General features: G+C 35.6%; 1 protein-coding gene across 3 annotated transcripts in view; it reads left to right on the top strand.

The window, feature by feature from the left end:
* The window catches only part of Asap (ArfGAP domain of ASAP), a 718,739-nt gene that overhangs the window by 551,459 nt on the left and 153,771 nt on the right, over window positions 1-13,509 (top strand). For 2 of the 3 annotated variants that reach the window (XM_090411444.1, XM_090411443.1), the window contains exon 23: window positions 8,854-9,162. The exons of the other annotated variant lie outside the window; for it this stretch is intronic. In XM_090411444.1, the coding sequence (XP_090267570.1) occupies window positions 8,854-9,162 (309 nt within the window). The remainder of the gene's footprint in view (window positions 1-8,853; window positions 9,163-13,509) is intronic. 3 annotated transcript variants of the gene reach the window in all.

The following is a 13,509-nucleotide window of genomic DNA, read 5'->3' as shown; positions in this document are numbered from 1 at the left end:
GAATATACAGAAGCCCTTTACAGAAAGGACTCCAAAATTACTGAAAAATTTGAAGAGCAGGATTATACACAGGAGCTATTACCACTGGAGAGTGAAGTGAGGTGGGCATTGCAACAGCTATCCAGTAAGAAAGCACCAGGAGGGGATGGAATACCTATTGAGCTGCTCAAAGCCCTACAAGAAGAGGCAGTTAAAATTTTAACAGCTTTATGTCAACGAATTTGGATTACAACTACATGGTGTAGGGAATGGAAAAAATCAATTTATATACCTTTATTGAAGAAAGGCAATGCAAGAGAGTGCAAAAATTACAGAACTATAGCACTGATTTCTCATGCAAGTAAAGTCTAACTTAAGATCATTCAGAAAAGATTGGAACCATTCATGAAGAGAGAAATGCCAGATGAACAGGCCGGATTTTGAAAAAGCAGAGGACAAAAGAGATCAGATCTCCAATGTGAGATGGATAATAGAAAGAGCATAGGAATATCAAAAGAATGTCTACCTTTGTTTCCTTGACTATAGTAAGGCTTTTGACTCTGTAGATCATGTGAAACTGTGGAATGTGTTAAGAACAATGGGAGTACCAGAGCATTTCTGTATCCTTCTGAGGAATCTTTATTGTGATCAAGAAGCTACTGTTTAACTTATGAAAATACCTGTTTAACTTATGAAAGTTAAAGAAGAAAGTGCTAAATATGACCTTAAACTTAACCTCAAAAAGACAAAAATTATGACAATGTAAACTTAATGATTTTGAAGTAGATGGGGAGAAAATGGAAGTAGTTAACAATTTTGTGCTCCTAGGATCCCGAATTGATAAAGATGGGTATTGTACTGAAGAAGTTAGAAGATTATTACTTGGAAGGAAAGCAATGACAAATTTAAAAAAGATCTTTAAAGATAAAGATATTAGCCTCGCAACAAAAATCAGAATCGTGAAAGCAATAGTATTACCTGTGGTACTGTATGGATGCGAAAGTTGGAAGATAGCTGCATTATCTTCTATAATGCATCTACCATGGACTGCAAAGCAAACCAATAAATCAGTGATAGACAAAATAAAGCCAAATTGCTCCCTCGAAGCTATGATCATCAAGCAAAAATTATCATACTTTGGACATATTATGCGAACAAATGACAGTCTGGAGAAGATGATGATGATTGCTAAAGTTGATGGAAGCAGAAGAAGAGGAAGACCAAGAATTAGATGGGTTAAAGAAGCAACTGGAATGCTGCTGGAAATTCTGAAAGATATGGTCAGGAGCAGATCTGAATGAAGAATGTACATTATAGAATCACCAGGAGTTAACGACTAGATGGAACATAACAACAAACAAACATTACTGCAAACCGTAATAGATTACCACGCAATAACCTCAGATACCACGCAATATAGCACCTCTGCAGTACAATTGGAAGAACAACGGATTGTTATTCCTTTTAATTGAAAAAGTTTGATTCTCGTCATGACGAGATGAATGTTTACACGTTTTTTTTTTTCAATTGAAGGTGAGTTAACCAATCTCATACAGAGATAGCAGGGTTTTCCTTCCAGAGACTCTGGTTTTTCATCCTGCATCCAGACAAATCGTCCCTTCACAACACATGCAATTTACAGACAAAAAATACTAGTGGTGGGCAGTAGATGGTATTGATGTTGATGATGATGAGGGTAGTAGAAGTTCAGTGTAGTGGTGGAAACGGAGAGCTGTAGAGTAGGTGTCCTCCCTCAATGAATCTTCAGACTCCTTGGAGGTGTCATGAAATAATAAGTTGGCAACTAAACTGGAGCAGATGGAATTGGGTGCTAAATTAGTGGGATAGGTAATTGGCTGTTAGATAGGTATCGGAAAGTTGTGTATAATTAGATATAATAAAAGTGTGTGTGGAGATGCAGCATCCCAAAAAAGGAAAGTTACTAGTAGTGTGCCACAAAAATCTGTTTTGAGACCATTGTTGTTTAACTTGTATATTAATGATATTGAGAATAAGTTTAACTAGAGATATAGAACTGTCTGTGGATGATGCAAAATTAGGGAGAATGGTTGAGAAATCAGGCAGATATTGGGCCTTACCTTGAATAGAATTGTATGAATGGGTAAATGAGTGGAACTGTATGCTTGGCATGGAAATTTTCAAGGAAGTTATAGGAATGAGATCTAGTAGTGGTGAGCAAGGATCTGGAGTTTGGGGGATTGCATTGCACAACTTTTGAAGTCATCACATCAGATTACAGCAATAATGCAGAGGGCCTTAGCCATACAGAAAGAAGGAGGTTATGGATTATTGTGCACAGATTTGGTAACCTGATTTTCATGGTGATGAGGATATTAGAAAGGGTCCAGAAGAGATTGATCAGGGTGGTAGCTTGTCTTTGGAATGTATGGTATGAAGACCTATTGAAAGAATGCAATTTGCAAATAGAAAAGAGAGGATTGATTGAGATATTTAAATTGGTAAAGGATTGTTACTGGATTAATGGGGAAGAAATTTTTCATAGAAAAGGAGTGGAGGATGGAACAAGTGGCCATTCTCAAAAACTGTATAAGGAGGTGGGGTGAGCAAGGGAGTAACAGCTTGAGGAACAGCTTTGTTGCATGGAGAATGGTTGGTGAATGGATTTAGGTCTTCATCAAGAACCAGTTCTTAATTCATATCAACTGCTCGCTCCCTTATGATGTGAAAAGTTCCTCTTTTGCTGCCTTACTAGATCTTCTCTACTATTGCTTCTTTCCTACCAGAATCTTTTTAGGTACAAATAAATTTCATTCCGATTTTCCATTTTGAAATGTGCCAAAATTGCCCTACTTGGAGTTTGATTTCATCTGAGAAATTTATCTTTACATTTAATGTTGAATACATTAAAGACAGTAATTCCTCATTTCCCAGATCTCTAGTGTCCAGATGAATTATATTTTACTTCTTTAGAATGATGTCGATTTGGGATTCTTAGTTTCAGTAACACTGATTTTGTCAACATATTTTTCTAATTTCTCTAAGAGTCATGAGAATGTGTGACTAGCAGATAGGTAGGGTGACCATACATACCATTTTGAACGGGACAGTACCATTTTTTCATATTTCTCGGCCATCCCGTCGTTTTAACAAAATGTCAATTTTTGTCCTGTTTTTAATAAAAACTATAAATATACTTTAATATTAGTCAATCATAAATTATTATTCATAACCTATAATCGTATATCAATATCAAGGATACCAGTAATTTGTATAACCATGGAGTCGCATTGTTCGATACTAAATATCGATATCTGCAGTGATTTATTCAGAGAAAAATAAATTTTTTTTTTTAAATACATGTTTGGCAACACTTGCATGTCTCAGACATGCCATCTGTTCTGCTGTAGCCTTAGGTTTTTGTTTTGCCTGTATGCTAACTGGTGGCCTGGTTGTTCAATGCCGGTGGTTTAAATTTGATTTTTTTTTTTAAGTTTTAATCTTATTTTTGAAAGCTTTAAGTCTGTCCTTACAATGTCAAAGAGGCAAAACTGCAGTTTTAATGACGATCTCCTGAAAGAATTCAAATTTATTTAACTGGACAAGGTGTGTAGTGATGGAACAAACGTGGTATGCTAACATTGTAATGTCCATTAATCTGTTGCTCATGGAGGTATAAGCAACATCAAACAACCTCTATGTAGCCAGAAACATAAGGATGCTATAAAGACTCTGGCTTCAGTTAAAAACATCAGCTCGTTTATGGTAGACGTGATGGTGATAGCAAAAGTGATAAAATTGCAATTGATGCTCTTGTTGCTTATCATACTATGCATCACGGCCAAAATTTTCACGCAGATGATTGCTTGTCGACATTGATAAATAAAATTTATGAATTTTATTTATCAATGTTGACAAAAATTTTCTTCAGCGCGTACCTAATCAGAAGCAGTAATTACCAATGTTTTATCACCATACATATTGCGCGAAGTAATAGAGAATTTGAATGAAAACAAAAAAAGCATTATAGTCAGTTTAGATGCATCAAACAAAAAAAAAGACATCAAACTTTTTCAAATCGTTGTGAGGTACTTTTTGCCAAACTGTGGTGTTCAAGACAACATTATACTTTATTTCCTTACCTGGTGAAACATCTGACTTACAGTGTACTATGTTGAAGGAACTAAGTGACAAATTTGCCTTACAAAACAAAATTGTTGCTTTGTGTGCAGATAACACGAACACCAACTTTGGTGGTTGCAAAAGACTTGACAAAAATAATGTGTGGCAAAAACTTGAAACCGAACTGAAGAGGCAGATTATCAGTATTGGTTGTGGTGCACACATTATACACAGTTGTCTCCAGTGTGCTGTCGACTGTTTACCAATATATACACAGACTGTGTATATTCTTTATTCATTTTATGTATATTCATTTTCTTTCTCAAAAAAAAATGCCCTGTTATGTTGTGAAAATTATTCAAAGACCCCTGTTTGAAATTGTGGTTGTCATTTGCCAGAGATCGAGTGTCTACGTTACAAACATACATTAGCTTAATTGAAAAAGATAATATTTCATCTACAGAAGTAGCCATAAACATTGAAAATCTTGTAAACAATTTAGACTCCAGAACATAATCCCCCATCCCATTTTTGCAATCCCAATGAGCTGTTTTGGTCTCAAGGAAATATGGTCAGCCTACATATTGTCTAGGACTTGAGGGTTTTTTCCCACCTGAAGGGTGAAGTAGATTGTATCATATAAGTTGCATATTCTTCTTTTCAGCCATTTTCTGTCCACTGCTGGATGAAAGCCTCCTCCAGTTCTTTCCACCTTTCTCTGTTCTTGGCAATGGTTGACCAATTTTTCCCAACAAATTTTGAGAGTTCATCACTCCACCTTCTTTTAGGACATCATCAGCCTTGTTTTCCTTCTTTTGGAATCCAGTTCATTACTATAGTGGTCCATTGCGCATCTTCTCTCCTGGATAAATGTCTGGCCCATTTCCATTTTAGTCGCTTATGGTGAAGAATGATGTCAGTGATGTGAGTCTGGCTTCTTATCCAGGTGTTTCACTTCTTATCTTTTAATGTGATGCATAGCATCAACCTCTCCATTTTTCTTTGAGTTGTTGTTAGTTTATTTGCCAGTGCTTTTGCTAGTGACCAAGTTTCACGACCATATGTGATGACTGGAAGTATACATTGGTTAAATATCTTCGATTTTAAACAGAGTGGGACATCATTGTTTTGAAAAATGCTTTTCAATTTTCTGAATGCACCCAGGCAAGTTGAACTCTCCTATTTATTTCCTTTTGGAGTCCACAGTTTAGATCAATGAGATGACCTAAGTATGTATATGAAGAGACTCTTTCCAAGAAATTGTTTTCTATTATTATGTTTTTTAAGAAAATTGCTGAACAGTCATGACTACAGAAATGGGAGAAGACTTCCATGTAGCCTATGTATGTCACTCTATCTTAGTTTGTGATGGTGTAACATAATCAGATATGATGGCTTAGGATATTATTACAAAATGATTAAATCTTAATCATTTTAATCAAGTTGCATGTGTGTGTGTGTGTGTGTGTGTGTGTGTGTATTAAGAATCTCTGCTGTTTCATTTTGCAAAGGTTTCTCCTAGTTTGTCAGGTGCAATGAACTGACATATATATAATACACTGGCTTAGATGCTTTACCTGTAAATTCCACCCAGTCCATTACAATCTTATTTTAGTTCTACTTTTTGCCTATTAATACTCCAGTTCTGTTGTTGGTCCGTTATCTGCCTTTCATTATACCCTAAGCCATCATATCTGATTATGTTACACTATCACAAACTAAGATAGAGTGGCATACATAGGCTACATGGAAGTCTTCTCCCATTTCTCTAGTTATGACTGTTCAGCAATTCTCTTGTTGCTCCTATTAACTGAATTCAGAAACTGTGCAGTTGCTTCACTATCAGTAACTTAAAATATAATAATTACTTGATATTTCGACCTTTATATTAAGTTCATCATCAGAAATTCATGTATATACACACACACAAGGACATAAACTGCACAGTGATTAACTACAGCATGGCTACTTTGATCAACCATTGACTCTAGACTGACTCTGGCAAGGGACAGAAGAAAACAAAATAAAGATAATAATAAATAAAACTTGTATATAAGTGAACTATATTAATAGCTGTTGGCTAGGACTGTATTCTAATCCTGTTATTTTTAAGTTCTGTTTTTGTCTGAGGAACACTAGAAATGCTGAAGAATGTTGAATGGCAAAATGTCCATTCCTTGCATTGTACTACCATAACCTAGTATGAATGCAACAAGAATGATGGCTTAAGAATCCCAGGGATATGGATGGTCCATCTGCAACCCACTTAACATCTGTTAAAAAAGATAATAAAAGAACATGACTGTAGGATTTCAGCAATTCCTAAAGACCAGAATTCCAAGCACAAAATAACTATATATTGGATACAGAAACCAGCAAAAATGCAACTATGGGCAAATGACTTAACCAGAGTTCATCAGACAGCAAATAGAACACAAAACCAGGACTGAAAAATAGTCCTAGCCAAGAGCTATTGATACCATTACACTTATATGTATAAATGGTATTTATCTGTTTATGATTCTTATTCTGATTTTTTAAATAATAAATTACATGATAACCACAGTAATTAACTTGAATGAAATGAAAGTGCAGATATTCATACTGAAAATAACAGTACATCATCAGTGTGTAGAAACAAGCAATCAAAGGAACTGATTACAAAGTATATACAGCAGTCAGTGGTTTACCAATTAAAAACTGTTGCCACATGCTGGAAATTAGTATTAATAAATAATCTTATTAAAATTATTAATCTACTATTTTTGATGGTTACATAAGATAAGAATCTCCCAAACTTTGGCAGAGAGAGACAATCATTCCAATTCAGATTTGGCTGATGTAAAAGGGCTTCACAACTTTCTTTGAAAAGGCGTTCATATTTAAACCTGCATCTATGGAGAAGATAAGCTTTATCCCACTGGATATTGTGTTTAGTGTCAATACTATGAATGTAATCTAACATACTTTGTTATATTACATTCATTCTATAGAAAAAAAGAATTAAAGAACATTGATATTATATCGAATACATGAAACTTCAAAAGTCTGGTCTGGCACAACTTAGTATTCTGATTTTTTTTTTTTTTTTTTTTTTTTTTTTTTCTCTTGACAGAGGTCAGGCTATGGTCAGTGGTTGACCAAAGTGGTAATGCTGTAGTGAATCATTATGTAGTCTGTGTCCATGTGTATATGATATATGCATTTGTACTGATGATAACCTCAATATGAAAGCTAAAATTTCAAGCAATTATTTTAATGTAAAGCAAAGTTATTACATCAACATGGTGGTTCCATAATTTTTACGTAATGAACATAACTTGATTTTATTTGTGAGTTACTTTGTTTCATTCCTCCCTCCCTCCCTACTCCCCCTCCCCCCCAAAAAAGAAAAATTTTACCTTCTGGATCTTAACCATTTCAGTTCTTTAATGACTCATTGGCTACTTTTACTAGAAGATAAGGGAAAATCTTTCAGCATCCACAAAAATAGTTGTTCAATACTACCTGCACCAGATAGCTGGTTAAAGATATATACATAATTAAGCAGGAATTGGGCTTTTGCTAAAAAACCCATTACTGAAAAATATATTTCATTTCTGTGCTAAAGTGTTGAAATGGTGCACCTTAAGAGATTCATTAAGAGAGAAAAAGTTTTGACTCCTGGAATTAGAGAAGCAAGTATCATTCTTAATTCTGAAAAGTAAGGAAAAAAAAACTGAGTAGATCTTTATGACTCATGTTGGTATGCATGTCTTTTTTTTTTTCCTTCCAATACTTCAATATTAAGAAAGAACTGGCATTGACCACAGATGGTGAAATTTTAAATGGGGGTGCTGCAATTTATTAATAAATTGGTTACTGATCAGGAAAAAAAGAATTTTTTTATTTTATTTTGTATGGGCAGCACCCCCACTTAAAATTTCACCAGCTGCCACTGCATGTAAGTTAACCTATACAGCCTTGTTTTATTAGTGTATTATCAGTAAAGAAGAAACAGACTTCTTTAATGCTGATTTCATTGGCATCTGCCATTGCATTTTACCAGTTGAGCAACTAATGGAAATTTAAGGAATTCGTTCTTCATTGTTATACATTCATGTCAGTTACTCCTGATAACTTGCAAATAAGGAGGAATCGTTATAACATAAGTAGTTGAAATATACTTTTAGTGCCTAAGTTGCATGGAAATGGCAAAATTTTACAGCAACTGATTCTTCTGGTAGTATTACCGATAGCTTTTTCATATTGTTATCTAGTGATTAATCATGAATATACTCATGTCAGTGATAGCTGCTCATTCCTGATTACACTAAGCTTGAGGTGTTTGAACAAACTTCTTATGTCACATGTCCAAGAGGCATATAACTTTACTCATAGACCACTCCAATATGTGGTGTAGTGAACTGCATTATATTGGACTTTTAATGTTTTAATTTCATATATAAAATATAGAGTTAATTTCAGATGGATAATGTTCATTTAATTACATTGTGAATTAAAGAGATTTGTAAGTACTTTATTATTTTTTCTTATTTCTGCTATATTGAATACTTTATTTGTAAATATTCAAATATGATTTAGTTTTTATCCTTTTGGTGAATCATTTTATATGTTATTCACATAAATAAATTTTGATTTATAATATATAGTAAGTGTCTGTTTTTAATTCTAAATTGCTTTCCCTGCTCATAATAAAGATTTATCCCATTAATCTCTGAAACCTACTAACTATTGTAGTTCTAACCAGTCCCCTGCTTTTCTTCCCTGCAGTCCCTGGGCTCAACTCCCATGGCAGTATCAAGAAGCGAGCTGCACCCCCACCTCCCACCCATGCTGCTAGTTCTCATGGTCCTGCCAACTCAGGTCACTCCCGAACACCCTCAGACCCAGGGCTTTCTCAGTCTCCTTCAGGAGCTGTTCATCGACGAAATCGCTCCACAGATCTTATCTCTAGTGGTAATGTTCACTGTAACAACAATTCAAGCTCCTCAGGTGGAGTCACCCCTGTTGGCAGAACAGTAGACCCTAACAGTAATGGCAATGCGCCTGTGCGGGTACTGTCATCCGGGATTACCCTGGGTAGGAGGCTGCTGTTTATCAGTTGTGAAAGTTAAGTTTCTTTAACTGTGTGCGTGTGTGCATGAATGCATGTGCATGCAAGACAAAGTATAATGCAGTTTAAAACATTGCTTTATAATTACAATGTATAATTAATAATTAAATGAGAAATAGTAAAACAGAATAGTAATCAAATATTGTTATATTTATAAAAGTCAGGTTAATTCGGTGTCGAATAAATTGAAGTACCAGTTATCTCAAAATTAGTTTGATTCTCCTTCTGTAAAAATCAAAAATAAATAGTATTTGCAGTGCTATCAAACTTTCTCTTCTGATATCACTTACTAAAACAGTACCTGCTTGATTCGCTTGCATATATGTGTAATATATCAAGTGAGTGAAGAGGGGAATGAATGCACATAACGTCAGGTGATTAGAACAGCTCTTTTTCAGTGATACAAGTATTGGTCTGATAGTGAATAGTTACTGATCTATGGCTCGCTTCAATTTATCAAAAGAAAAATTGTGAAGTTTTTAATGATAAAAATGTAAGAACAAGTAGACACACCTTGTAAAATGTTTATCCAACAATTTTCAATTCTTACTTGCAGTAGGTTTGAGAATACTGTTGTAAAACACTTGTAATGACACACTTGGCTTCAATATGTAGTACAGTGTACCCAGGTATATATTTGTGTGTACACCCTCTGTCCAAAAAGAAAAAGAACTTTTGATAGAAAATAAAACACAGACCAATTATAATTATTCAAATCATTTATTTCGATCAATATACTCTCCCTCAGCTTCGATACAGCGTTTGGCACGATCATTTAATTTGTTAAATGAGTTTTTTATATCGGTTTTTGGGATACTATTGAGGGTCATGGTTACTGCCACTTGAACGTTTTCAATGGTGTCGTATTGCTTATCTTTCATCGGCAAATGAAATCAGGGGAAGAGAAAGAAGTCACAGGATGCTAAATCAGGTGAATACGGCAAGTGATCCAACACACAAACTTTGTTTTTGCTCAAAAACTGTCTAACAATGTTCGAACAATGAGATGGTGCATTATCGTGCAAAAGTGACCAGCTGTCTGCATCACAATATTCATGCCATACGCAACGAATTTTCACTATCAATCGATTCAGAACTTCAAGAAAAAACTCTCCATTGACCGTTTGGCCAGGCAGAATGAATTCTTTGTGGATAATGTCCTTGGAATCTTAGAAGTTGGATGCCCATCTTCTGGTGGTTTCCACTCAGCACTCTGGCGCTTTGTTTCGGGCTCATACTCAAAACACCAAGTTTTGATGACACCACCAGTAATGATCGTTTCAAGGAAGTTTGAGTCCTTACGAGTGGTTTTAATGAGGTGCTTGCAGTGTTTAATTTGATATGTGTTTTTGTCGTTGGTCAACTTGTAGGAAACAAATCGTGAATTCAATTTACGAAGGCCAAAACTCTCAGTCAAAATGTTGTGCACAGTTGATTTTGGAATCCCCCCAATTCATCCTCAATCAATCTCACGTACGATTTCGGGTATTCCTTGATGAAATCACTCACTTTTTGGATGTTAACTTCGCTCAGTCCAGTTTTTGGACGACCCGTCATCGAAAAACTTTCGTCGTCCTCAAGCATCTCACGACCACTTTGAAATCGCTTAAACCACTCGTAAACTTGAGTATGGGATAAGCATTCATCGGCGTATTCTTTTTGAAGCATTTGATGCATTTCGTTAAAACTTTTACAAAGTTTAACACAAAAGTCAATCGCAGTTCTCTGTTTGAAACTCATTTTCCGACCGTTCCTCAAAACACACTGTCATTCTTGGCACCATAATTTGGCTTCCAATGAAACAAATGTCATAAACAGTTGACCTAGCACTAATGAAGGTTGCTGCTTTCAACAACAAAAAGATACAACAGGTGGCACCACTAGTTTCTTCTATTTTTAAAAAGTTCAGTTTCTTTTTGGACAGAGGGTGTAGTTTGCAACCACCTTGAAACACTGAAAGTTGCTTATTCACTATACCTAGACCGTTTTTATAGATCATATAAAACATATAATTTTATAGGATATCAACCTCCATATTTTCTAATGCTGAATGTGCTGATGTGGTCTTCTCTTTGTGATTTTTTTAATGGAAACAGTATCATTATCATAAATTATAAATATTGTTTTCCAGAAATTGCAAAGGAGTTGATCTTTTGTGTGTGTTTGACTAAGAACAGTTATCAAACAAGAAAAACAAACACACACAAAAGATCAACTCCTTTGCATAGCTATGTGAGTTACTTGATACCTCATCAAGCAGTGGTATATCAAGTAACTCACATAGCTATGCAAAAGATTTCATCCATTCTGTTTCTGCAAATAGGATAGAAAACTTTGGACTTTCAAACTGCTGACAGAAGTAATTGCTGGTCTCTGGAATGTTGAGTATGAAGAGAGATTAAAGGATGCAATTTGCAGTCTGGTGGATAGGAGGAGAAGGAATGTATGATTGTAACATATAAGGTGGTAAGGGGGTTATTACCATATCAGTTTGGATGAGGTTATGAATGGGAGAAACAGGGAGGGCAGTAGACCATCACTGAGTGCCATATAAGGAGAGGAGTGAGGGATGGGTTTCTTTTTTTTTTTTTGCATAGAGTGGTGGTGTTTGGAATGCATTGCTCAAGAATGTGGTGAGTGCAGAGATAGTGAATGCATTTAAGGTTCAATGTGAGGATGATGATGTGTGTGTGAGAGCAGGATTTCCCATATTGAGTCTTTGGATTCCATGAAGATCTGATAATATATTCAGCATCTTGAACCACAGGGATCAGGCACAACAGATGGAATTTTGTTATTGGCTCAATACCAAACTCCAGTTACAATATATCTATGAGTGGATCAGACAGCCAGTATAATACCAGCTGGCTGATCCACTCACAAAAGTAAGAATACAGTATACGTTTCTTGATCACATCTGGGTGCTATTGTCCTTACAAAAGTACAGCTGCTAGGAATACTAGCTATATCATACCATTCGCAGATGAGCTATATTAAGGCTGAGATGGTATTTTTGAAATTCTATTATAATGAATTATATTAGAATATAATTAATTATATTAATCAAATCATATTTGTATGAAGTTATTTTGAACATCCTCTGCTATAAGCCTTTAAAGTTATGTGCGTATTTTCCTAAATCAACCTGTTACCAACTGAAAATAATAAAGCATAAATTTCTCTATTCATTTGTATACTATTTTTAATTCTCAAGACACTACATTGGTGTGCTTCATCCATTTACTATTTTTGATGTCATGTAAATATATGATTATATGCATAATTCTGATTGTATTCATTGCTTTTTTTCATCTTTGTTGACTACACTTTTTCTCTCAACTTCTAGAGCTGACTGACTGTTCTATGTATACTTATCTCCTCACTCCCCCCCCCCCCAGGAACTCAGATTTTTCATTATATATTATAGGTGCTTGTGGGAAGGGGGGGATGGCATCAGGTAATGCTGAGTCCAGTGGAGTCTGGAGGGGATAATGATAGGTATAGAAACAGTGACATTTTTATGCTTTATACTAATGCCAGGAGTATCTGGAATAAAGGAGATGAATTGGTGATGCTGATAGCATCAGCCTGGCCAAAGATTATTGGGATCTCTGAGATGCGGTAACAGAAGATGATATAATAACAGGAATAGAAGTAACAAGGGGCAGCATTTTTCAGCAGGATAAAAAAAAAAAAATCAGCTAACGCCTTTTTATTCCCGTATATACGGGAGTAGGCGAGGCCATTTAGCCCTATCTAACTTTTGGAGACTGAGTGGGCAGTTCAATCTCCACTGGTACCCAATCAGAGACAGATGGCCCAAGGCTATCACTAATTAAGCGGTACGCAGTGAAGAGAGACGGCTCAAATGTGCCGCCATCTCGTGGTCTCTAACCCTAACACAATATATTTTTAATGTCTGAAATAATGTGGGTTCTACGGTCAATTTTCTTGAATTTACAGGACGAAAAACCCGAGTTTCCGGGAGGAAAAACCTGCTTGCCCGTGCCAGAGATCGACTAACTCGGGAACCGGTCGAAAAAAGGCTTAGAAAAATTTCCTCTAGTCGCCGACTAGACTCGAAACCAAGACTTCCTTCGTGCGGCCTAGCGCGGTGGTGTGCAAACGCCACATCCACTGAGCTACACAGGCTCTTTTTTATGATGAGTGATGCTTATGATAAGTGATGAATTATGTCCTCCAAGAGTATAGGCTTTGGAAGGCAGTGATACTAATAGTTTTGAAAGCATATGCTGTGAGGTAAAGGTGGGCAAAACAGGATATTTAGTGGGGTGTTGCTACAAGCCAAGGAT

This window comes from Typopeltis vanoorti, chromosome 21 (genome assembly GCF_054136105.1).
Source record: "Typopeltis vanoorti isolate ZY-2024b chromosome 21, IOZ_Tvanoo_1.0, whole genome shotgun sequence".
Classification (NCBI taxonomy): Eukaryota; Metazoa; Arthropoda; class Arachnida; order Uropygi; family Thelyphonidae; genus Typopeltis; species Typopeltis vanoorti.
This window is presented reverse-complemented; position numbering and strand designations above follow the sequence as displayed.